At 39.3% G+C, this 27,541-nt stretch overlaps 1 protein-coding gene across 2 annotated transcripts in view; it reads left to right on the top strand.

Annotated features, from left to right (window-relative positions):
* The window catches only part of pdgfab (platelet-derived growth factor alpha polypeptide b), a 53,865-nt gene that overhangs the window by 6,210 nt on the left and 20,114 nt on the right, over window positions 1-27,541 (top strand). For both annotated transcript variants that reach the window (XR_009824493.1, XM_062036411.1), the window contains exons 3-4: window positions 10,041-10,184; window positions 15,940-16,130. Coding sequence is in view for 1 of the 2 variants with exons in the window: in XM_062036411.1 (XP_061892395.1) it covers window positions 10,041-10,184; window positions 15,940-16,130 (335 nt within the window). In the remaining variant the exon portion in view is untranslated. The remainder of the gene's footprint in view (window positions 1-10,040; window positions 10,185-15,939; window positions 16,131-27,541) is intronic.

The raw sequence follows: 27,541 nt of genomic DNA, 5'->3' as shown, positions 1-27,541 counted from the left end.
TAATCTCAAACTAAGAGTACTACAAAGCAAAAAGGCGCACAAGGTGAAGGCAAAACTTAACGAAGGAAACAAAAACTAACACTTAGCGTAAACTATGGACATGAAACAAAAACTTGCTAACTGTGGCATGAATAAACAAAAACTTACTTGGCAAGGCATGGAACGAGCAGTATGAACAAAGCATGAAACAATCAATACAGAGCAATGTCGCCAGGCCGACTAACTGGCAACGACAGGCTTAAATAGTCTCTTTGATTAGAGCCAGGTGCGTGTGTCAAATGAGGCAGGTGAAACCAATGAGTCGCCATGGTGACCAAATAAGGGAGCGCAAACAGGATCTATGGAGTCTTAAACAGAAAATAACAAAAAACATGAACCAGACCACAGATCATGACAAGATTATGTTTTACAGATCATCTTCAAGGCGCTTTCTGACAGTCGCTTCTGGATGCGCCGTTTTGTAGGCGGTCTTATTTACGTGGCTCACCTTCGACAGTGTCTTCTCTCCGTCATCTTAGTTGTAGCGGTGTAGCGTGCAAGGACGGGAGTTGAAGAAGTGTCAAAAGTTGGAGCTAACTGTTTTAATGACATTCAGACTTTACTTCAATCAATAACGGAGCAGAATCTCCTCGTCCGGAAACAACCACACCGGAAATGTGTCCCGTGGAAAAAACGTCCGACCGGAACTCTCTAATAACTAAAGTTCCTTGGGTGAATAATATAAAACTCACTACACTGGTATGTTTTAGCGCTTTCATGGCGAGTTTACTGACAGATATAAGTAAGAACTTTACACTACTTTATATTAGAAATGGCAACAGCGGAGGATGAATGTCCCATAACAAGAAGATAGAGAATAAGAAGAATATTATCGACTACGGTGTCGACACGGACTATAAAGGTGGATGCGTGCAATTTTTCAGTATTTTCGCAGATCCCAAATACACATCAGCAGTTACCAGAAGGTAAGAAACGTTGCTTTTACTCAATATTGCGAAACAAAACGCCAGATAATATGTCTTACCTTATACACACACACACCATAATAATACTAATTTAATGAGTTAATGTAGACAGGGTCTTTGAGGCGCTTTTGAATTTTCGACTTTTGCCCGACGTCATGAACAGAAAAAAACCCCTTCATGGACAAGATACCACCCCACGTATAGACCCACAGCTTTGCGGAAAGGGGGATTTACTACAGATCTGAAAATAAACCCTATGGCCCCGTTTACACTACCCTGGATAAGGTTATCCAGGGTAAATCCCCCAAATTTTCAGAGGAGGGTTACCTTAAACCAGTGGTTCTTAACATTTTTGGAGGTGCCTAACCCCACCAGTTTCATATGTGCATTCACCGAACCCTTCTTTAGTGAAAAATAAAATGTTTTTTCAATTCAAGAAAAAGTGATATGTTTTTTTACCGGTGCACAAAATGAACTGTGCATGAACATCACCTTGTTCAAAGAACAAATCCAACACTGTGCATGAACTCACAACAAATTACACACCTTACACACATTACCATGAATTGATTAACGTGGACCCCGACTTAAACAAGTTGAAAAACGTATTCGGGTGTTACCATTTAGTGGTCAATTGTACGGAATATGTACTGTACTGTTTCATATAATGTATTCTCTTCCTTTGCAATCTACTAGTAAAATCGATCAATCGAAAAACTTGCAAATCAGATGGAAAATTAGAGGGAACATTGTTTTGGGGTATCCATAATACACAGATAGGGAGAAGTTTTTATTTACACGATAAGTCGGATGTCTCTTTACCTCCGTGGCGGAGGCTCCGGCGAACCCCTGAGGCCGACTCACCGAACCCCTAGGGTTCGATCGAACCCAGGTTAAGAACCGCTGCCTTAAACGATTGTTTAGTGTGGCTGAAACGAGGCTTAGGCTAAATAATTATTCGTTTAAGGGGTTAAGCGACTTAGTTCCGCCATCTATCTGTAAATTCCAGCATGATGTTGGCGTTCAGATGTGACCGGGATGTCCGTACGGTCGCTCGCACAGCTATGCTAGTGTTGCCCGGGCCCTTCTTGAGTTAATGGAGCGAGTAATTAACAAGTCGTAAAAGTCTTTGACAACGCTCCTCCACGTTTGTTTTTACTCACTAACCAACAAGTGTGGACGCCTCCCTTCAAACGCTCTCCTTTACCGACATTCCGCTAACCACATCAACTGTTTTCCCTTGCAATCCCGCTGACAATGAGATGGGGGGAGGGGGGGGGGAAGAAGCCAACACAGGGATCGTTCTGCGGTGCTGAAAAATGGACTGTGCAGTTTATAAAAGGACTTCTTTATGTTCTGCTGCAGGCTCTGACATAAACTGTCTCTCCTCCTGACAGGAGGCGAGCGAGAGGAGGCACCCCTGAGGGTTTTTTTTTGGGGGGGGGGGGGGAATGACCCGCGGTGTTTAAAAGGTTGTTAGGAAGGAAAATAACATAGGGAAATGACAGCGGCGTGTTTTCGGGCACACATGTAAGACACTTCCTCTGCAGACCGGGGTCACGGGCTGTCTGACTGATAGTTTGAAGTTAAAGGCCTACTGAAACTCACTACTACCGACCACGCAGTCTGATAGTTTATACATCAATGATGAAATCTTAACATTGCAACACATGCCAATACGGCCGGGTTAACTTATGAAGTGCAATTTTAAATTTCCCTGGAAACTTCCGGCTGAAAACGTTTCGGTATGATGACGTTTGCGCGTGACGTCACGGGTTGAGGCAGACATTTTGGAATAGCACGGTGGCCAGCTTAAGTCGTCTGTTTTCACCACATAATTCCACAGTATTCTGGACATCTGTGTTGGTGAATCTTTTGCAATTTGTTCAATTAACAATGGAGACTGCAAAGAAGAAAGCTGTAGGTGGGATCGGTGTATTAGCGGCTGGCTACAGCAACACAACCAGGAGGACTTTGAGCTGTACAGCTTTGGCTTCCAAACATTTGATCGCTTGCCCGTACGTGCGTGCCGCTATGTGCATGTCACGTACGTAACTTTTGGGGAAATATATGTTTCTTGCCGACTCTGATGGCGGCCGGGGTGTCGTCGAAAGCTACAACGCCGTCCGCCGCCGCGCCGCTGTCCTCACCTGTCTGGGTTGACTTCCTCCGTCCCCGGGCCGCCGACCGCACCGATCATCGTGGTGAAGTCCTTCATCGCGCCGTCGATCGCTGGAACGCAGGTGAGCACGGGTGTTGATGAGCAGATGAGGGCTGGAGTAGGTGGAGAGCTAATGTTTTTAGCATAGCTCTGTCGAGGTCCCGTAGCTAAGTTAGCTTCAATGGCGTCGTTAGCAACAGCATTGCTAGGCTTCGCCAGGCGGCACAGCATTAACCGTATGGTTACAGGTCCAGAGTTTGGTAGTATTGTTGATCTTCTGTCTATCCTTCCAGTCAGGGGCTTATTTCTTCTGTTTCTATCTGCAGTTAAGCACGATGCTATCACGTTAGCTTCGTAGCTAAAGTGCTTCGCCGATGTATTGTCGTGGGGATAAAAGTCACTGTGAATGTCCATTTCGCGTTCTCAACTCTCATTTTCAAGAGGATATAGTATCCGAGGTGGTTTAAAATACAAATCCGTGATCCACAATAGAAAAAGGAGAGAGTGTGTAATCCAATGAGCCCTTTTACCTAAGTTACGGTCAGAGCGAAAAAAGATACGTCCTGCACTGCACTCTAGTCCTTCACTCTCACTTTCTTCATCCACGAATCTTTCATCCTGGCTCAAATTAATGGGGTAATCGTCACTTTCTCGGTCCGAATCGCTCTCGCTGCTGGTGTAAACAATGTACAAATGTGAGGAGCCCTTCAACCTGTGACGTCACGCTACTTCCAGTACAGGCAAGGCTTTTTTTTATCAGTGACCAAAAGTTGCGAACTTTATCGTCGATGTTCTCTACTAAATCCTTTCGGCAAAAATATGGTAATATCGCGAAATGATCAAGTATGACACATAGAATGGATCTGCTATCCCCGTTTAAATAAGAAGAATTCATTTCAATAGGCCTTTAAATGTCCTCTCGCCGGGGCAGATTTCAGTTCGGGGCGGGGGCGTAAAGAAGGCATCCAGAGACAATAAACACGGTGCATTAGTGGAGGAAATCCCATCAAGTGGCAGTCGTTAGAGCACAAAGGGCGCTGGATGAGTGCTGCATATCTGGCCTGTGGCTATGCTTTGTTGTGCTCGGTGTACACTCTAGGTTTGAACACGCAGCGCAGGATAATGAGGAGTTTATGTAGTTGAATGAGTTTACGTGAAGTGTGCAGGTGTGGGGACCGGACCCCACCCACTGCACAAACATTCAGACTCTGCTCTTTGGGAAAGGCCGGCGTCGAATGTGAGCGTGCTTTATTATTTTATTACCAGTCTGCTGTGATATTCAGGGCGGGGACCAAAACAAGCTTTATCAGATGAGCGCAAGAGAGAGAGAGAGAGAGAGAGAGAGAGAGAAATAGCTGAGCCGGCAGCATTTAGAGAACAAAACATGGAGTTCTTCATAGCCTGCGATGATTGCAGAGGTAAACATTTAGGGCTAAATGAGAGACATGAAACCACTCATTAGGCAGGGGGTTAATGGCGACTGATTACCACCTGGCGAGTGACCACTTTGTGTGCGAAAGCGACTTGTTTTGCTGAGTCACTGGGTAGTTTCTGCCAAATTAAGCGTTCAGTTAGACCGAGGGTCGGCAACCCGTGGCTCTAGAACCGCATGCGGCTCTTTAGCGCTGCCCTAATGGCTCGCTAGACCGCTTTCAGAGATGTGTGAAAATGGAAAAGTAAATTTTTTGTTTTAATATAACCTTCCTAATTGTTAGAAATCCCACTGTTTATGTTGTACATGCTGCACTGATGAGAGTATTTGGCAAGCACCGTTTTGTCCTACTAATTTCAGCGATCCTTGAACTCATCGTAGTTTGTTTACATGCACAACTTTCTCCGATGCTGCCACAGAAAGACGTGTCTTATGCCGCTCCTCCTTTGTCTCATTTTGTCCACCAAACGTTTTATGCTGTGCGTGAATGCACAAAGGTGAGCTTTGTTGATGACATTGAATGGTTGGAGTGCTAATCAGGCATATTTGGTCAGTGCAAGCTAATCGATGCTAACATGCTATGTAGGCTAGCTGTATGTACATATTGCATCATTATGTCTCGTTTGTAGGTATATTTGAGCTCATTTAAATTCCTTTACTTATGTCCTCCGTGTGTTTAATTTATATTTGCATGTCTCATGACACATTATCTGTATGTAATAGTGGCTGCAATTCTGATAGTTGTTGGTGTGCCATGTTGTTCCAGACCACAGCAAACCTTACCCAGCTTGCAAGGATTGTAATAAATCCATTAGAAGAAGACAGCCTGCCGTTTCCTTAAACTTGGACACACCCATCTATACCTTTGGCCAATCTGAGCCAGTAATTTCCAGGAGTTATCTCATCCTGTGAGAAGCCTCCAGTTTACTAATGATTTGCGTCAGCCTTTGATAGTAGGCTAATACAGCTAATATAGACATATGCCTTCATTATAACACTTATATAAGGCTTTTCATTTTCTGCGGCTCCGGACAGATTGTTTTCTTTGTATTATTGGTCCAATATGGCTATTTCAATATTTTGGGTTGCCGACCCCTGAGTTAGACCCTCAGTATAGGTGACATAATTTATTCTACGGAAACTTCCAACTTTTAACCAGGAAAAAATTAATTGTAATGACACTGGAACATGCAAAATATTTAAGTGCAGTACTTAGTTGCAACTAGGGCTGCAACTAACGATTAATTTGATAATCGATTAATCTGTCGATTATTACTTCGATTAATCGATTAATAATCGGACAAAAGAGACAAACTACATTTCTATGCTCTCCAGTATTGTATTGAAAAAAAAACAGCATACTGGCACCATACTTCTTTTGATTATTGTTTCTCAGCTGTTTGTACATGTTGCAGTTTATAAATAAAGGTTTATTAAAAATGTTTTTTTTTTTTTAAATTAAAAATTAAAAAATTGCCTCTGCGCATGCGCATATCATAGATCAGGGGTCACCAACGCGGTGCCCGCGGGCACCAGGTAGCCCGTAAGGACCAGATGAGTAGCCCGCCGGCCTGTTCTAAAAGTAGCTCAAATAGCAGCACTTACCAGTGAGCTGCCTCTATTTTTAAAATTGTATTTATTTACTAGCAATCTGGTCTCGCTTTGCCCGACATTTTTAATTCTAAGAGAGACAAAACTCAAATAGAATTTGAAAATCCAAGAAAATATATTAAAGACTTGGTCTTCACTTGTTTAAATAAATTCATTAATTTTTTTACTTTGCTTCTAATAACTTTCAGAAAGACAAATTTAGAGAAAAAATACAACCTTAAAAATGATTTTAGGATTTTTAAACACATATACCTTTTTACCTTTTAAATTCCTTGCTCTTCTTTCCTGACAATTTAAATCAATGTTCAAGTAAATGTATTTTTTTTAATTGTAAATAATAATAAATAAATTGTAATTTAATTCTTCATTTTAGCTTCTGTTTTTTCGACGAAGAATATTTGTGAAATATTTCTTCCAACTTATTATGATTAAAATTCAAAAAAATTATTCTGGCAAATCTAGAAAATCTGTAGAATCAAATTTAAATCTTATTTCAAAGTCTTTTGAATTTATTTTAAAATTTTTGTTCTGGAAAATCTAGAAGAAATAATGATTTGTCTTTGTTAGAAATATAGCTTGGTCCAATTTGTTATATATTCTAACAAAGTGTAGATTGGATTTTAACCTATTTAAAACATGTCATCAAAATTCTAAAATTAATCTTAATCAGGAAAAATTACTAATGATGTTCCATAAATTATTTTTTTAAAGTTTTTGTCTTCTTTTTTTCGGTTGAATTTAGAATTTTAAAGATTCGAAATTGAAGATAAACTATGTTTCAAAATTTAATTGTCATTTTTTTCGTGTTTTCTCCTCTTTTAAACCGTTCAATTAAGTGTAAATATCATTAATTATTAATAATAACATAGAGTTAAAGGTAAATTGAGCAAATTGGCTATTTCTGGCAATTTATTTAAGTGTGTATCAAAATGGTAGCCCTTCGCATTAATCAGTACCCAAGAAGTAGCTCTTGGTTTCAAAAAGGTTGGTGACCCCTGTCATAGATCCAACGAATCGATGACTAAATTAATTGCCAACTATTTTTATAATTGATTTTAATCAATTTAATCGATTAGTTGTTGCAGCCCTAGTTGCAACCATCACAGGCACTGTTGACTCAGTCTCAGCCAGAGTTGTATGGAGAACCCGGTTTCAAGCGAACTCCGCAATGATTGGTCAAAAGATAGTCACGTGACTACAGCGCGCCATGTTGCGTACCAGTTTGAAGCGGCAGCTAAGCGACACTACACTTCCTCGTTATACATTTCTTTTAATTGAAGAGTGTTTGCTGTGTAAACATGCCCTGTCGTGTGGCACTCGCAAAAAATGCCGGAAGCAATTGCATACGTTTACCACAACCCAGAAAGGGTGAATGTTCGCTGGGAACGTTGGATGCCAATAACAACAGTTTATTGCGCGAAGTAAGCAAAGCATACATACACATGGGAAACATGGTACATCACACTCTCAGTAACAGTGAATGAATACACTTTGCCTGGCAACAACTTTGCTTCAAAGTTGCACCTTTTCTGCATGTGTCAACAATAATCCAAACCAAACTAATAAATATTGCAGTTAAAAGCAGGATTAGTTCAGTATTTAAGTCAATGTTGTGATAAATAAATCACCACAGCAAAACTTATGAAAAATATTCAAAAAAGCCAATGTAAAAGCACAGACATATATAGCGCAGTGATTACAAATACACTGGAGGCTGTTGACATACTTCACACAAAACTCATAATTTCTCTGTAATTGTTTAAAGTTAATTAATTTTGGCAAAATGAGGCTAATACGTTTATTTTTGGTCGTTGTGTATCTTCTGACGTACATTTTGCCGGCTCCTGGTCACTAAACATCGCATTAATATAGCGGCGGAGTGCATCAAAAACGGCTGCAAAATTACCCCATGCTACTTTGACGAAATAAAAGCATGTTTTATTGTACGTTTATGAGCTGAAGTATATTTACAACTATATATACAGTTATTACTTTGGTCAGAACGTCTTAATTGCCTGCTTACGGGCGAAACCGCACAGGTTCTGGCAGTGGCGGGCCATGCGTTCCTCACCTAGGCCTTCAAGTGATGTCCTACTTAGTCGGACTTCACCTCTCAAAATACCGTAATTTATGTCACCACATGTACACGGCTGGAGATACTATACAGAAACACACTTGCACACCACTGAGTATTGAACCCCCTCAACGGTGTACAAAACTGTCTATTTTTCGGCGCATTTAACATTCAATAAACCCGCTTCAGCAATTAAAATATTCCTTACGTGGTACTGTCAAAATTAAAAGACTTGTGTAAAACAAATGTACATTAAAAAATAAAGAAATTCAAATATTTGAACTCACAATTTGTAGCCAATAAAGCCAGTGGTACTGCTCGCAGTAGTCGGTTGATTTCCTTCGCGGCAGCGCGCACCGCCCGCTAAACATGCATTGTATTCCCCAGTGGATTACTAGGTATAAGACCAACACTTTATCTTCGTGGTTATTGTACCGATGAGTTTTATGTGGTTTTCTATGGCTCGTATGGTTCCGGTGCCATTTCCAGTTTTCGCAACTTGTGATTGGATACTCACTTGGGACTCCCATGTGAGTATCCAATCACAGCGTTAGCCCAGCTAGAAGGCCTTACTGACAACAACTCGTGATCTGATTGGCTATCGCAATTGTCTATCAACTGTATGTGTCCATTCACTTACAGTGCATAGACGCCTGCATTGTTGGTTCTGAAGGCTCCGGGCAAATTTCGTAGAGCATAGCAACATAAGCTAGCTGAATTCTGATTGGATAAAAACTTTAGGGAAAGTAAATTAAAAATTACTTGCATCTTTAATTATGATCATGATTTCTGGTTATGTTAGGCCAGCAGAGAAGGCCTTGCTGGCCCACCACTGGGTTCCAGGTACCCAACAGGGCACAAATCTGACAGAGATACACAGATTATTGTTTACACACATACAGTTTGAAATACAGAACCTAAATACAGACACAAATTGGAACACATTCAGAGCCCGTTAGTGGCACCGTTTTGTTTTTCCGCTGGCGTGTCCGATCGTTTTAGGCTATGAAGTTGAGTCTTTTGGATTCCGTGTTGATAAGGGTGAGTCCACAACGCACCAAATGGCTAACTAAGGGTGAGTCCACAACGCACCAAATGGCTACCTAAATGATTGTGTGAGTGTGTTCGATTTAAGCTCCCCCCGCGACCCCGAAAGGCACAAGCGGTAGAAAATGGATGGATGGATGGATGGAGTTTAATCGGTGAAGCTTGTGAACCCCCAAAAAATCCATAAATTAGCCACAGCATTGTATAAAGCACAGGGCTCATAGCGTGGGGAAAAATACATTACGGTGCCTGTTAAGTCCGGCCTGTGTCCCGAGAAACGATTTCTGCTTGATGGCGGCAATCTTTTTTCAACCAAGTTGGTGCTGATTCATTTCATTGAGAATTCGAATAGAGCGCACCAAGTGTGAAATTTAGTACATCCCAGCAATTACCATCCACTTTAGTGGAAATGTACAAATTATGAGCGTAAACTGTATTTCTATGGAAAATATTTATATATATTTAACATTTTTAATGCTAAATTTGAAGGACATAAATGAGTTTCTTCCAAACTATTGCTGTAATGTCATATCGGCCCTTAGCCATGAAGCACTGGAATTGAAATGCATGCATGGAGGCAACCCAAAAGCCCTTTAGGGTATTCTCAGTCGTAGGAATCTAGCATCTCATTAGGAGTGGTGTGACTAAGCATATTTAAAAAAACATCAATGGCGGATTGAGACCATTAAATCTTGAATTTCCAGCCACGAGTGGGCCGTTAGTAACGTGACTGTCTCCTGTTTTGACGAGGTACGGGAAACGATGTTATCGAGGGGCCCAGGCACCACAAACACCACAACAACCACCATCACCCCAAGAACCACTCCCGTCACCCTGGTTACTATAGCGACCTGAAGAGCTCGCAGCTACACAGTCGTCGCAAGAGGAGCATCGGTAAGACACATTTCTACTCTATTATTATTGTTGGTATCATCCGTCGTGCTTCCACACGTCGGATGTTGTCACATTTTAATTTGAATTCACATTTATGTTATTAAAAAGATCAATGTGTTTTTAGCCATTTTCACCATAGAAAATCTGGATCTTGGTGTAATCAGTCAACTGGATTCAATCCAGATTGTCCTTGTTACATGCATGTACCAAGCCCAATCTCATTTAATAATTTCAAACCCTTACAGCAGAGGTCCCCAAACTACGGCCCGTGGGAAACCCCAAGTTTAAAAATAAAAAAAAAATTAAAATAAAATGTGTTATTTTTTTTAATTTAAAATGTAAAAAAAATCAATTAAATTTTAACTTTTTAAAGTCCTTTCTAATCCATTTTCTACCGCTTGTTACTCTGTCTCCTAGCGCTCAGGCAAATTATATAGTCTAAAAATGCATTTTTTTCCCATCGATAACGTGACATCATCAGCAGCAATTGCGCCCTCTTTCAGTCAATTAGTGCCGAGGAATACATATATATATATATATATATATATATATATATATATATATATATATATATATATATATATATATATATATATATATATAGTCGAGGCTTCTGTGGATTATCCGTTATACGGTGCTCAATACCTGGGTAGAGCGGAATATACGTTAAGTTAGGAAAAAACACAGAGGCTATTTAATCCCTACAAGCCTGTTTCTTCAGAAAAATCCCCTGAAGAGCAGAGAAACCTGCAAAAACAGGCTTGTAGGGATGAAATTGCCTCTGTTGTGTTTTTTCCTGACCTAACGTATGTATATATATATATATATATATATATATATATATATATATATATATATATATATATATATATATATATATATATATATATATATATATATATATATATATATATCCATCCATCCATTTTCTACCGCTTGTCCCTTTTGGAGTCGCGGGGGGTGCTGAAGCCTAGCTCAGCTGCACACACACACATATATATATATATATATATATATATATATATATATATATATATATATATATATATATATATATATATATATATATATATATATATATGTATGTTAGGTCAGGAGAAGCACATAGATATATACATATATATATATATACATATACATATATATATATATATATATATATATATATATATATATATATATATATATATATATATATATATATATATATATATATTTGTTAGGCCAGGAAAAAACACAAGATGGTATATCATCCCTACAAGCCTATATATGGGGCCAAATTGTTTTAACCCAATGCGGCCCCTGAGTCAAAAAGTTTGGGGACCCCTGCCTTACAGTATATACAGTGTGTCAAAAATCTAATCAATTTTTTTTTTTTTTTTTAGGTTCCTAATTTAATTTGTTGATTTGGATCAAACTTAACATCCTCTTCGTTCTTCACATAGGCTTTGTAAATGTTACCATTGAAAATGTTTTTTTAATAAAATAAAAATTTAAACAATTTAGAAAAAATATTCAACAAATATCTATAGTTTATTTGGCTTTATTTGACTTTATGCGGTAAGAAAGTTACAAATAATAAATAAGTGACTCCATGCACTTCATTTTCATGTCCTCTTAAATGAAGTGAAACGTAACGCTCATTTCAATCCAATCTAATATTTAGTGGCGTTTTCACGCCGTTTAAATTAGGGCGTGCTCCCAGCATTTATGTCGTGATGAAGCGCTTGGGCTGGTGCGTGAGGATGCACTTTTTGATTGTCCGGAGGGCTTCCAAGATGCTAGACACGCGTCAGGAAGGGAATATGTCCTTGAGTGTGGAAATTCCAGACATTCAGGCTTCAAGTTGCAGCTCGCCAGGTGTTCTGTCAGATTTCTTCATAAAATGCCATGCGCTATGATATCTGATCGAGATGCACAGAGTGCCATGGAGTGTGAGCGTGTGTGTGTGTGTGTGTATGTGAAGTGTGTGTTCCCAACGGCACCGCACTTGAAAGGAAGATTTCATTCGGTCATATTTCATCGACATGCTTCTAAAGTGCATTGAGTATATGTTGGAAGAAGTCCAAATAGATCTCAAGATGTCTTTCCTTCACTTGAGCTCATGGGTTTTCAAAGTGTGGCACAGCGTATCTGCCCTGAGAGAACCAAAATACGTTTTGGGGGCTCCCTGACTCTCTGGAAAACTGATTTTTTTTGCCGTTTACTGCTCAACCCAGACCGTTTAGTCCCCCAGCATAAAAACTGAAAGTATATTCCACTTGCAGGTTTGAAAAAAAATGTTTTCTTAATTGTACTCCCCTAAAGTCTGCCCTCGAGGCCTGTACAGCAGTGGTCCCCAACCACCGGTCCGCGGCCCGGTACCGGTCCGTAGACCGATTGGTACCGGACCGCGGCCGCACAAGAAATTAAAAAAACAAAAACAAAAAACCCCCAAAAAAACAACTTTTTTTTATTTTTATTTTTTTATTAAATCAAGATAAAAAACACAATATATACATTATATATCAATATAAATCAATACAGTCTGCAGGGATACAGTCTGTAAGCACACATGATTGTATTTCTTATTGACAAAAAAAAAAAAAAAAAAAAAGTTTTTTTACTACCCCCCCCCCCCCCCACACCCCCTGGTCCGTGGGACAAATTTTCAAGCGTTGACCGGTCCCCAGCTACAAAAAGGTTGGGGACCACTGCTGTACAGTATATACAATAATAACACTGCTGTTAAAGGGGAGCTGCACTTTTTTGGGGAATTTTGCCTATCATTCACAATCATTATGACATGTTGAAAAATTGATATTTTTAATGCATTCTAAATATTAAATACATTCGATCAAAAGTCTGCTTACAATGGAGCCTATGGGAGCCGTTCAATTCTGCCTGTCGAGCCCCTAAAAAACATCCAAACACCTCCATTGGGTTTTATATACATGATGTAAGTATATATGTAATGTAGTAACAAGCACATTTATAATAATTTTTACATATTTTGACTTTTTTAAGCATACGCATTAATTCCAAAAATGCATACCAACGTATATATATCACTGATTTCTGCCCACTGCAGACTTTATGAGAGCCAACAAACATAATAAAACACCACTGACTGTACAAGGTCTGCTGTCAGTAGGATGCCGACTGCTCGGATGTTCGTATATTCCCATTTAGGTGAAGAATAATATATAATTCTCGCTAACAAGCGCTTTTCACGTCGTTCTCGGCAGTCCCAGGTCCTAGATGGCAGTCAAAGTGTGCCAACATGTCGGTATACCTACTCAAACTTCTTCTGTGCAGGTGAGATGTATGATTTATGATCTGGAATAAACTTACAGGGAGCAAGGAAGCGAGGAAGCAGCTGATTAGTTGATGTAAACATGGGCACACCCGCAAGTGATCACGGCACCGCTCTAAATAGTTTGTCTGCGTTAGGGTTTGTAATAACAATATCACTAAAACTTGGTTAATATTCAAGTCACGAAATGTAAATTGAGTATTGTTGGGGCTTTTTGAATGGTTATTTGTCGGATTTTATGGGCTCCGCTGTAAACGGACCTTTATTTAATAATTACAATGCATAAAAAAACTCCATCTGTTGTCATGTCTTTCATAATGATTGTGAATGATAGGCAAAATTCCCAAAAAAGTGCAGTTCCCCTTTAAGCTTCCACTATAGCTGGCAGGAGTTCAAAGGGAAAAAGCTTGAAAACAAAAGTAACTCTGCAATAATTCTGAGTCAAATGTTGCACAATCAGAGAGCTGTATGGGCAAAACTAAAAAGTAGTAGGCCTCTTAGCCATACAGGAAGTGGTCTAGGAAGACTTTAGTCCAGTGGTCTTGAACCAGTAGCTTACCAAAGGGTCAACAAATATATGCTTCAACTCTCTTAAACTGCAAAATTTATTAATTTGATCACTTCAATCAGAAAACAACTTTGATTTATATTCTGTTGCTTTGATTAATTGTTAGTCTGACTAATAAAAGCTGATAAAATCCGGACCACATACAATTTTTAAGGATGTGCGAGTACCGTGATATGTGTAGCGCCAATAGCGGCGCGTTTAAAAAAAAGTTTTTGCATTGCACTTTTTACCAATCAATTTAATACTAAAATGCAATGTTTTGAATGTGAGGAAGTGTGCGTGTGACTTTTTTTTTATTACTCATTCATATTTTTTTTTTGCACAGATGGATGGTTTTTAATTCCATTGTTAACAATGACAATGAAAATAAAGTGAGTCTACTCTATTCTCATATTAAATTACAAATGATCACAAAATAGCATAAAGATGATTTCAGTGGAGATCTGCTTCCTAAAAAAAGTACATTTAAATTAATATAATAATATAATATATCAGTATATATCATATACTGTATATATAATATGTCAATATTACATATGTTCTATTTTATATTGCTACTATGGTACATTTTTAGTATACTTTATACCTTTTGTTTTCGTCCTCTTTTTGTGCCCTTGTGTGCATTATCCTTTCCATCCTTATCCTTTCCAAAAAAAAGTACAAGGTAGACAACACATAATAACTTAAATGAATATAATGCATGTTATTACGTGTTGTCTACCTTGTACCTTTTTTTTTTTCAATGTCATTGCCTGAAATAAATGAATAAATGCAAATGAATGAAATGAATGAAAGGATGGAAAGGATAATGCACACAAGGGCACAAAAAGCGGGCGAAAACAAAAAAGTATAAAGTAGACTAAAAATGCACCATAGTAGCAATATAAAATACAACATATGTAATATTTACATATTATATATACAGTATATAATATATACTGATGTATTATATTATTATATTATATTAATTTAAATTTACTTTTTTAGGAGGCAGATCTATAGAAGGTTGGTAGAGTGGCCGTGCCAGCAACTTGAGGGTTCCAGGTTCGATCCCCGCTTCTGCAAAACCTAGTCACTGCCGTTGTGTCCTTGGGCAAGACACTTTACCCACCTGCTCCCAGTGCCACCCACACTGGTTTAAATGTAACTTAGATATTGGGTTTCACTATGTAAAGCGCTTTGAGTCACTAGAGAAAAGCGCTATATAAATAAAATTCACTTCACTTCACTTCCATCCTTTGTAACTGAGCTACTGTGTGGAACAATTTCCCTTGTGGATCAATAAAGTTTGTCTATGTCTACTTTAAATGTTGCCAGTCGTAAAACACAAAAATCCTGTCTTTTTGTCAAAATACCTTCAAATAGTATTTAAAAACAAACTGCACTAGAAATAAACGCCTACTGAAATATTCCTTTCCGGTCATTAAATGACAAATTGGAAATACAGTATGCGATGCACCGTGTTGTAACTGCATGTATGTTGGAAATAAATTCAAACCAATGAATAAATATAAGATGAACACACATTTTTTTTATAAAAAATGTGAGATTTTGTTATTGCTCTGGCAAAAAAAAAAGGTTATTCCCTTTGAGTTGCAATAGCCATAAAAAAGGTTAGTAAACAAGTTGGAGTCCATGTTGTGTACAAGATAAGCATTATAATGTAGGTGTCTTCTGAATAGCCATGTCGGGCGTGATCTGAGGTAAGACAGGCCGCTTCCTTTACTGAGTGACTCATCAAATAATAGCCGGCGAAGGAATGCAGCCAGCAGCTGAGAGTGAAAAGTGCAAATTACAGCAATATATCAGCATGCATTGGAACGGTTTGATACCCAGGGCTCAATTAACTCCGCCCTTCAACTCACCTTGCAATCCCCCCCTCCCCCCCTTAGTCGAGGAGGCGGTCCCGGCGGTGTGCAAGACGCGGACGGTGATCTACGAGATTCCCAGGAGCCAGGTGGATCCCACGTCGGCCAACTTCCTGATATGGCCGCCCTGCGTGGAGGTGAAGCGCTGCACGGGATGCTGCAACACCAGCAACATGCGCTGCCAGCCCTCCCGCAAGCACCACCGCACCGTTAAGGTAAACACATGCGTATGCTTCAATGTGATTGTCAGGCTCATTGTATCCCCTCTCAGGGGGTAATTGAATGACTCCATCTTTCACCGCTTGGCCCGGGCACCACATAGTGTGTGGGCGGTACCCCACCCCCCCACCCCCACCCCCCCAAACCCCCTCTTAGTCCCCATACGTCTTCCATTACAGACGCCTTCACTACTTCATCACTCAATCCTGTGTTTGGAGACGGGCCAGTGTGCCAACTCTCGGGCAGCGAGAGGGTGGGGGGTTGGCTGGGGGTTGTCACCACTTGTCAGTCAGGGACGGGTATGCGGCCTGAGAGGGGTACTCCTAACACAGGGGTCGGCAATCCAAAACGTTGAAAGAGCCATGTTGGACCAAAAATACAAAAAACAAATCTGTCCGGAGCGGAAAATAATGAAAGGCCGTATATGAGTCTTATAATGAAGGCAACACATGATGTAAGTGTCTATATCAGCTATAATAGCCTACTATCAAAATGACTTTAAAAGTCTTATGTAAGTGTTATAATGAAGGCAACACATGATGTAAGTGTCTATATCAGCTATAATTGCCTACTATCAAAATGACTATAAAAGTCTTATATAAGTGTTATAATGAAGGCAACACATGATGTAAGTGTCTATATCAGCTATAATTGCCTACTATCAAAATGACTATAAAAGTCTTATAAAGTGTTATAATGATGGCAACACATGATGTAAGTGTCTATAACAGATATAATAGCCTACTATCAAAATGACTTTAAAAGTCTTATATAAGTGTTATAATGAAGGCAACACATGATGTAAGTGTCTATATCAGCTATAATAGCCTACTATCACAATTACTTCAAAAGTCTTATAATGAAGGCAACACATGATGTAAGTGTCTATATTAGCTATAATAGCCTACTATCAAAATGACTATAAAAGTCTTATATAAGTGTTATAATGAAGGCAACACATGATGTAAGTGTCTATATCGTGTTCTGTTTGTGTTGTGTTGTGTTTGCTCGGTTCTCGTATTATTTTTAACCGGCCCATTGTACAGCTCTTTGGTTACCCCTGTGGTAAATTTTAAATGTGCTTTATAAATAAAGTTGATTTGATTTGATTTGATATCAGCTATAATAGCCTACTATCAAAATTACTTTAAAAGTCTTATATAAGTGTTATAATGAAGGCAACACATGATGTAAGTGTCTATATCAGCTATAATAGCCTACTATCAAAATTACTTCAAAAGTCGTAATGAAGGCAACACATGATGTAAGTGTCTATATTAGCTATATTAGCCTACTATCAAAATGACTTCAAAAGTCTTATAATGAAGTCAACACATGACGTAAGTTTTTAGATTAGCTATAATAGCCTACTATCAAAATGACTATAAAAGTCTTATATAAGTGTTATAATGAAGGCAACACATGATGTAAGTGTCTATATCAGCTATAGTAGCCTACTACCAAAATTACTTCAAAAGTCTTATAATGAAGGCAACACATGATAGATAGATAGATAGTACTTTATTGATTCCTTCAGGAGAGTTCCCTCAGGAAAATTTTAAGATGTGTCTATATCAAGCTATACTAGCCTACTATCAAAATTACTTCAAAAGTCTTATAATGAAGGCAACACATGATGTAAATGTCTATATCAGCTATACTAGCCTACTATCAAAATGAGTTCAAAAGTCTTATAATGAAGGCAACACATGACGTAAGTGTCTATATTAGCTATACTAGCCTACTATCAAAATTACTTCAAAAGTCTTATAATGAAGGCAACACATGATGTAAGTGTCTATATTAGCTATAATAGCCTACTATCAAAATTACTTTAAAAGTCTTATATAAGTGTTATAATGAAGGCAACACATGATGTAAGTGTCTATATTAGCTATAATAGCCTACAATCAAAATTACTTCAAAAGTCGTAATGAAGGCAACACATGATGTAAGTGTCTATATTAGCTATATTAGCCTACTATCAAAATGACTTCAAAAGTCTTATAATGAAGTCAACACATGACGTAAGTTTCTAGATTAGCTATAATAGCCTACTATCAAAATGACTATAAAAGTCTTATATAAGTGTTATAATGATGGCAACACATGATGTAAGTGTCTATATCAGCTATAGTATCAGCTCTGTACCGAGGATGTCGTTGTGGCTTGTACAGCCCTTTGAGACACTTGTGATTTAGGGCTATATAAATAAACATTGATTGATTGATTGATTGATATAGTAGCCTACTACCAAAAGTACTTCAAAAGTCTTATAATGAAGGCAACACATGATGTAAGTGTCTATATCAGTTATGCTAGCCTACTATCAAAATTACTTCAAAAGTCTTATAATGAAGGCAACACATGATGTAAGTGTCTATATCAGTTGTGCTAGCCTACTATCAAAATGACTTCAAAAGTCTTATAATGAAGGCAACACATGATGTAAGTGTCTATATCAGTTATGCTAGCCTACTATCAAAATTACTTCAAAAGTCTTATAATGAAGGCAACACATGATGTAAGTGTCTATATCAGTTATGCTAGCCTACTATCAAAATGACTTCAAAAGTCTTATAATGAAGGCAACACATGACGTAAGTGTCTATATTAGCTATACTAGCCTACTATCAAAATGACTTCAAAAGTCTTATAATGAAGGCAACACATGACGTAAGTGTCTATATTAGCTATAATAGCCTACTATCAAAATGACTATGTGTCGTAGGCTAAAGCAAATCTTCGTTGACAGAAATGTTGAAATTTAATATTTATTCTACACATTTTAGAAACCTTTAGTAAATCAGAGGCTACTTAGAAGGTGAGATAACTCCTGGAAATTACTGGCTTTGAATGGCCAAAAAGGTACAGATGTGTGTGTCCAAGATAAAGGAAACGTCTTCTTTTAATAGATTCATTTCAAGCTTTGGCAAGCTAGGTAATGTTTGCTGTGGTCTGGAACAACATGGCACACAAAAAACTTATCTGAAATGCAGCCAATATTACATACAGATAATGTGTCATGAGACATGCAAAACTAAGTTGTATACAAAGAGGATAATAGTAAAGGAAATTAAATGAGCTCAAATATACCTAAAAATGAGGCTTAACGATGCAATATGCACATCCAGCTAGCCTAAATAGCCTGATTAGCACTCCAACAAGTCAATAACATCAACAAAGCGCACCTTTGTGCATTCACGCACAGTATAAAACTTTTGGTGGACAAAATGAGTCAAAGAAGGAGTGGAAGATTTTACATGTAAACAAACTGTTGCGTCACAGTCCACACTATGGTGAGTTCAAGAACCGCCGAAATTAGTAGGACAAAACGATGTTCATTAAATACTTATTTATTAAATATATCAAACAGTGGGCTTTGTAACAATTGGGAAGGTTTGTGTCATGTTTGTCCTCAAACAGAAAACATATTATTTTCCATCCTTTTTTAAAAATGCTCCAGGGAGCCACTAGGGCGGCGCTAAAGAGCCGCAGGTTGCTGACCCCCGTCCTAACAGATATAAGACTACCCGTGTGAGAAATTTGACATTTAACTCAGTTTCTTTGATATACAAAGGGGGAACATTTATCAACTAATCCATTGTTTTGTTCAAAATATTTTGATTTCCTGTTTTCATGCCTGTGTAATTTAGCATGAAGGAAGCTATCTTCTTTGGATCATAAACTAGTAGAGATAGCAGCAACAGCGCCTCTGCTGGTTGCAGCCAGGTACTGCACTTTGCCTCAATTTGCTTCAAGACAATACTTTTGTTAATTATGCTCATTGTCAGCCAGGAAAGAAAAAAATTTTGGAAAACTTTGACATTTCCCATGAGTTATATACGGTTGCCAACACTACTAAAGAGAGATAGGGATGCTCAGAGCTAAACCTCTACACCGAATCCGGCCCTGGGAACGACACCATTCCGGGCCCCCCGAGTTCAGTTCAAAACCTGTGGAGATAAACATTTTTGCAGCAAATTCCTAAAAACACAAGAGTACTCCTGTTGAATCAAGGAACTTGGACCACTGTAAACATATTGGCAGAGCCTTGTATTGACACTTGAACCTTGCGGGCCAACATAGAATACTCGGGTCCAAACGTGGGATTTAATTATCCTCAAGTCACTCCTTTTAAATCCCCTCCTTTTTGGCACATTTTTCGTAATATGATTTATATAACCAAGGTGTTCTTGTAGCTTGTTTACTTCAGATGCAGTCAGTAGTCATGCACTTCTTTAAAGGCCTACTGAAATGAAATGTTCTTATTTAAACGGGGATAGCAGGTCCATTTTATGTGTCATACTTGATCATTTCGCGATATTGCCATATTTTTGCTGAAAGGATTTAGTAGAGAACATCGACGATAAAGTTCGCAACTTTTGGTCGCTGATAAAAAAAAAGCCTTGCCTTTACCGGAAGTAGCGTGATGCCACAGGTTGTGGAGCTCCTCACATCTGCACATTGTTTACAATCATGGCCACCAGCAGCGAGAGCGATTCGGACCGAGAAAGCGACGATTACCCCATGAATTTGAGCGAGGATGAAAGATTTGTGGATGAGGAAAGTGAGAGTGAAGGACTAGAGGGCAGTGGAAGCGATTCAGATAGGGAAGATGCTGTGAGAGGCGGGTGGGACCTGATATTCAGCTGGGAATGACTAAAACAGTAAATAAACACAAGACATATATCTACTCTATTAGCCACAACACAACCAGGCTTATATTTAATATGCCACAAATTAATCCACATAACAAACACCTCCCCCCTCCCGTCCATATAACCCACCAATACAACTCAAACACCCGCACAACACACTCAATCCCACAGCCCAAAGTATCGTTCACCTCCGTAAAGTTCATACAGCCAAAGTTACGTACGTGACATGCACATAGCGGCACGCACGTACGGGCAAGCGATCAAATGTCTGGAAGCCAAAGCTGCGTACTCACGGTAGCGCGTCTGCTATCCAACTCAAAGTCCTCCTGGTTGTGTTGCTGCAGCCAGCCGCTAATACACCGCTTCCCACCTACAGCTTTCTTCTTTGCTGTCTTCATTGTTCATTAAACAAATTGCAAAAGATTCACCAACACAGATGTCCAGAATACTGTGGAATTTTGCGATGAATACAGACGACTTAATAGCTGGCCACAATGGTGTCCCAATACGTCCGCACAATCCGTGACGTCACGCGCAAACGTCATCATACCGAGACGTTATCAGCAGAATATTTCGCGGGAAATTTAAAATTGCACTTTACTAATCTAACCCGGCCGTATTGGCATGTGTTGCAATGTTAAGATTTCATCATTGATGTATAAACTATCAGACTGCGTGGTCGGTAGTAGTGGGTTTCAGTAGGCCTTTAAGGCGCTTTTGGTAGCCATCCCCAAGCTTCTGGTTGAATTTTTGACCACTCTTCTTGACGAAATTGGTGCAGTTCAGCTAAATTTGTTGGTTTTCTGACATGGACTTGTTTCTTCAGCATTGTCCACACGTTTAACTCAGGACTTTGGGAAGGCCATTCTAAAACCACATAACTTCCCTCCCGAAGGTCTTATCTTTGTTCATGTGATGTCAGATGAAACAAAAATTGAGCTGTTTGGCCACAATACCCAGCAATATGTTTGGAGGAGAAAAGGTGAGGCCTTTTAATCCCAGGAACACAAATTCCTACCATCAAGCATGGTGGTGGTAGTATTATGCTCTGGGCCTGTTTTGCTGCCAATGGAACTGGTGCTTTACAGAGAGTAAATGGGACAATGAAAAAGGAGGATTACCTCCAAATTCTTCAGGACATCCTGAAATCATCAGCCCGGAGGTTGGGTCTTGGGCGCAGTTGGGTTTTCCAACAGGACAATGACCCCAAACACACGTCAGAGTGGTAAAGGAATGGCTAAATCAGGCTAGAGTTAAGGTTTTAGAATGGCCTTCCCATTCTAATATGTGTGGATAATGCTGAAGAAACAAGTCCATGTCAGAAAACCAACAAATTTAGCTGAACCGCACCAAGTTTGTCAAGAGGAGTGGTCAAAAATTTAACCAGAAGCTTGTGGATGGCTGCCAAAAGCACCTTAAGGGACATGTCACCAAATATTAACATTGCCGTATGTATACTTTTGACCCAGCAGATTTGGTCACATTTTCAGTAGACCCATAATAAATTCATAAAAGAACCAAACTTCATGAATGTTTTTTTGTGACCAACAAGTATGTACTCCAATCACTCTATCACAAAAAAATAAGAGTTGTAGAAATGATTGAAAAGTCAAGACAGCCATGACATTATGTTCTTCACCAGTCTATGTACATTTTTGACCACCACTGTATGTTCTTGACTCTGATCAGCTACTGTGCAGCGTGTTTGGCTCCTGTCTTGTGCGAAAGCCTCGTGCCAAATTGAGCGGAAGGGTTGCAGTTCCCAGAAGTTTCTGTTGGTCGCTACCAAACACGTCTTTCTGTTCAGCATCAGGAAGAGACTCGGTGGTTTGAGGCCAGTCCAACGCCTGCTGTATTTATGCAGAGCTCTGTGTGGAGGTATGGCAGCTATGAGCTCTGTTTCTGCGAGACAACTGCGGGATAAACAGGACAGACGTCTGGACTCTATTGTCTGCGGTGCCTAAATCATCGCAGGCTGGGGGGAAAAAAAAAGACAACTCTGTCCTCAGTTTCTGTGCATGGATTTATGAGTGAGAGCACGGACATGTACAAATGCCCCCTAGGAACATAGGCTTGAACAAGGGTTTTTAGGGTGGGGAAATGCTGAGTCACGTCGGAGCGAGACCGACTGTCTGCATGCAAACTTGTCTGTCTCATTGCGAGCGACCGAGGGAGGTCAATAGGAGCTCTGTCTGCCGCACACTCGCCACTAGCTGGATTCCGCCGGAATGCTGTATCCGTGCCACTTGCCCCGAATGTGGCAAGAAAAATAGATGGTGAACACTTTAGAACTGACGGAAAAACTTATTTTTTTAAATTAATTTCCTGTCTATGTTAGTGTTATTATCAGATACTTTTCGGTATTTTTCGAAATAAAGGGGACCACAAAAAATTGCATTATTGGCTTTATTTTAACAAAAAAATCTTAGGGTACATTAAACATATGTGTTATGTCTTGGCGAAAAGGAGGACTCAGATGCAGAGGAGTGACAATTGACTCAGACCTTTATTTAAACAATTCCTTGCTATCTCTAGGACAGAGTGATTAAAGAAAGTGGCTACAAAATCTATCTAAGATATATTCAAGCACCTATAGGGTATTAGCATAGGACATAAGGCAATAAACAGAAAATCACTCCATAAGGAGGAACAGGCAATAGCCAAAAAGTTATATGAGTCGAATACACAAAAAAAAACCAACAATCTATAATGATCTACAAAAAGGAAATTATCTCATGCTAAAAGGTTGAGACGCTATAAACAGAAAGTATGCATAAAATATTTGAGAGGCCTGAAAACTAAAAGCGCTCCAGAAGGAGGGGAAAAAAGGAAGACAAGGCACTATGAAAATTGATACAAAAAGACTTGACCAAAAACTTAGCAAAAGAAAATCACTCTCTCAGAGGGAACAAAGGAATCAATAAACAAAGCGAGACAATACTTATCAAAGTTGGTAGATGGCTGTGAACAAGGCTGTGGACAAGGCTGGAGGTACGTAGCGAGACGATATACTCTGGCAACAAGACAGGGGAAGACGAGGACTATATACACATGAGGGAGGGTGACACAGGTGGACACAATCAGGCAATCAGGAGAGACATCAGACCAGTGACACAGGAGGAAGGGCAAGTGGCCTGAAACGAGAGGAGGATTAGAATTTTCAAAATAAAACAGGAAATGTGCCAGACAACCCCAAAACAGGACTTCCCTCACCACGGTGTGACAATATGTTTATTATTGCAAGTTTGTCCTTAAATAAAATAGTGAACATACAAGACAACTTGTCTTTTAGTAGTAAGTAAACAAACAAAGGCTCCTAATTTAGCTCCATTAACATATTGTGTCATTTTCCATTCTATTATTTTGTCAACATTATTAAGGACAAGTGGTAGAAAATGGATTATTAATCTACTTGTTCATTTACTGTTAATATCTGCTTACTTTCTCTTTTAACATGTTTTGTCTACACTTATGTTAAAATGTAATAATCACTTATTCTTCTGTTTGATACTTTACATTAGTTTTGAATGATACCACAAATTTGGGTATCAATCCGATACCAAGTCGTTACAGGATCATACATTGGTCATATTCACATACTTGCCAACCTTGAGACCTCCGAATTCGGGAGATGAGGGGGACCGTGGTTGAGGTGCGGGGGGCGGGGTTGAGGTGGCCGGGGTTTGGTGTATATTGTAGCGTCCCGGAAGAGTTAGTGCTGCAAGGGGTTTTGGGTATTTGTTCTGTTGTGTTTATGTTGTGTTACGGTGCGGATGTTCTCCCGAAATGTGTTTGTCACGGGTTCACAGTGTGGCGCATATTTGTAACAGTGTTAAAGTTGTTTATACGATCACCCTCAGTGTGACTTGTATGGCTGTTGATCAAGTAGGCTTTGCATTCACATATGTTTCTTATTGCAAGTTTGTACTTAAATAAAATAGTGAACATACAAGACAACTTGTCTTTTAGTAGTAAGTAAACAAATAAAGGCTCCTAATTTAGCTCCATTAACATATTGTGTCATTTTCCAATCTATTATTTTGTCAACATTATTAAGGACAAGCGGTAGAAAATTGATTATTAATCTACTTGTTCATTTACTGTTAATATCTGCTTACTTTCTCTTTTAATATGTTTTGTCTACACTTCTGTTAAAATTTAATAATCACTTATTCTTCTGTTTGATACTTTACATTAGTTTTGAAAGATACCACAAATTTGGGTATCAATCAGATACCAAGTCGTTACAGGATCATACATTGGTCATATTCACATACTTGCCAACCTTGAGACCTCCGAATTCGGGAGATGGGGGGGACCGTGGTTGAGGTGCGGGGGGCGGGGTTGAGGTGGCCGGGGTTTGGTGTATATTGTAGCGTCCCGGAAGAGTTAGTGCTGCAAGGGGTTTTGGGTATTTGTTCTGTTGTGTTTATGTTGTGTTACGGTGCGGATGTTCTCCCGAAATGTGTTTGTCACGGGTTCACAGTGTGGCGCATATTTGTAACAGTGTTAAAGTTGTTTATACGACCACCTTCAGTGTGACTTGTATGGCTGTTGATCAAGTAGGCTTTGCATTCACATATGTTTCTTATTGCAAGTTCGTACTTAAATAAAATAGTGAACATACAAGACAATTTGTATTTTAGTATATTTAGCATATTTGTAACAGTGTTAAAGTTGTTTATACGGCCACCCTCAGTGTGACTTGTATGGCTGTTGAACAAGTAGGCTTTGCATTCACATATGTTTCTTATTGCAAGTTTGTACTTAAATAAAATAGTGAACATACAAGACAACTTATCTTTTAGTAGTAAGTAAACAAATAAAGGCTCCTAATTTAGCTGCAATAACATATTGTGTCATTTTCCATTCTAATATTTTGTCAACATTATTAAAGACAAGTGGTAGAAAATTAATTATTCATCGACTTGTTCATTTACTGTTAATATCTGCTTACTTTCTCTTTTAACATGTTCTATCTACACTTCTGTTAAAATGTAATAATCACTTATTCTTCTGTTTGATACTTTACATTAGTTTTGGATGATACCACAAATTTGGGTATCAATCCGATACCAAGTCGTTACAGGATCATACATTGGTCATATTCACATACTTGCCAACCTTGAGACCTCCGAATTCGGCGTGGTTGAGGTGCGGGGAGCGGGGTTGAGGTGGCCGGGGTTTGGTGGTAGCTGGGGTGTATATTGTAGCGTCCCGGAAGAGTTAGTGCTGCAAGGGGTTCCGGGTATTTGTTCTGTTGTGTTTATGTTGTGTTACGGTGCGGATGTTCTCCCGACATGTGTTTGTCATTCTTGTTTGATGTGGGTTCACAGTGTGGCGCATATTTGTAACAGTGTTAAAGTTGTTTATACGGCTACCCTCAGTGTGACTTGTATGGCTGTTGATCAAGTATGCCTTGCATTTACTTGTGTGTGTGTGAAAAGCCGTAGATATTATGTGACTGGGCCGGCACGCTGTTTGTATGGAGGAAAAGCGGACGTGACGACAGGTTGTGGAGGACGCTAAAGGCAGTGCCTTTAAGGCACGCCCCCAATATTGTTGTCCGGCTGGAAATTGGGGAGAAATTGGGGAGAATGGTTGCCCCGGGAGATTTTCGAGAGGGGCACGGAAAGTCGGGAGGGTTGGCAAGTATGCATATTCAACGTCCTCATGTGTCCAGGTACATATTTCCTGAGTTTATAAACATCATATAACTTTTAAAAAAACAAAAGAAGATGTTGTGATGCCAAAAAATAGTAGTATTGACTAGATACGCTACTGTACTTGGTATCATTACAGTGGATGTTAGGTGTAGATCCACCAATGGTGTTTGTTTACATTTTGACGCGGTGAGCTACAGTGTGTAGTGAAGCATGTCTAGCTATTCCTCGTCCTGCATGGATGATACTTGTAAGAAACATACTTTATTTGTCGCCATGGAGACGAGGATTAGTGACTTAGAAGTAGCTAAAACACTGCCGACTGGGGCTGGACTTTAGCCGCTAGCTAGCTAGCCATGTCTTAAAGCACCTCTTCCTTATAACTTCACCTTTATCGTTAGTTTTTAAGCCAAAATTTGTCCGTTCCCCTATTTCTGTCTACACATTGTGTCTGTTTGTAAGTACTCTGTGATTGTGCACTGCCGAACATGCTCCTGTGCTCGTAAACCAGCAATGATGATGACGGGGCCCGCAGGGGGGATGGCGGACCGGTACTTTTCAGAGGCAGTATATTACTGAATATGATTCATTAGTATCGCGGTACTATACTAATACTGTACAACCCTAGTCTATATACAACTACATTTCCACATTTCACATTTCCAGAATGTTTAGGACCGGTGGAGACGGACTTCTCCCTTCACTATTAGTCTTATTTTGTATATTCTGGAGAACGAGCATCTTCTACAGCAAACATTTGATTTTGGTCTGTTTACTTTGTCAGAGTTGCAGGAGCGAGCTGCTGTTTTTTAAGGAACTTCTGGCCAAAAAAAGCTAAGTCAAAGATCATCTCTATGACAGCACTTTGTCATGTAAACCACAAAGTGTGGACAACGGTGCAAGGTCAAATGTCAATACAAGGGTCTGCCAATGTGTTTACACTGGTCCGAGTTTTTCTCCCTAAAGCAGGGGGTGTTTTAGCAATTTTCTGCTAAAAAAATGATTGTTCCCCAAGTTTTGACGTGGCCTATAATGGTGTCAGATTTGGCCCCCCAGGGCCGGCAGTTGAATAGCCCCTGCTCT

The sequence above is a fragment of the Entelurus aequoreus genome, linkage group LG25 (assembly GCF_033978785.1).
Source record: "Entelurus aequoreus isolate RoL-2023_Sb linkage group LG25, RoL_Eaeq_v1.1, whole genome shotgun sequence".
Lineage (NCBI taxonomy): Eukaryota > Metazoa > Chordata > Actinopteri > Syngnathiformes > Syngnathidae > Entelurus > Entelurus aequoreus.
Note: the sequence above shows the minus strand (reverse complement) of the source record. Positions and strands in the feature narration are given on the sequence as shown.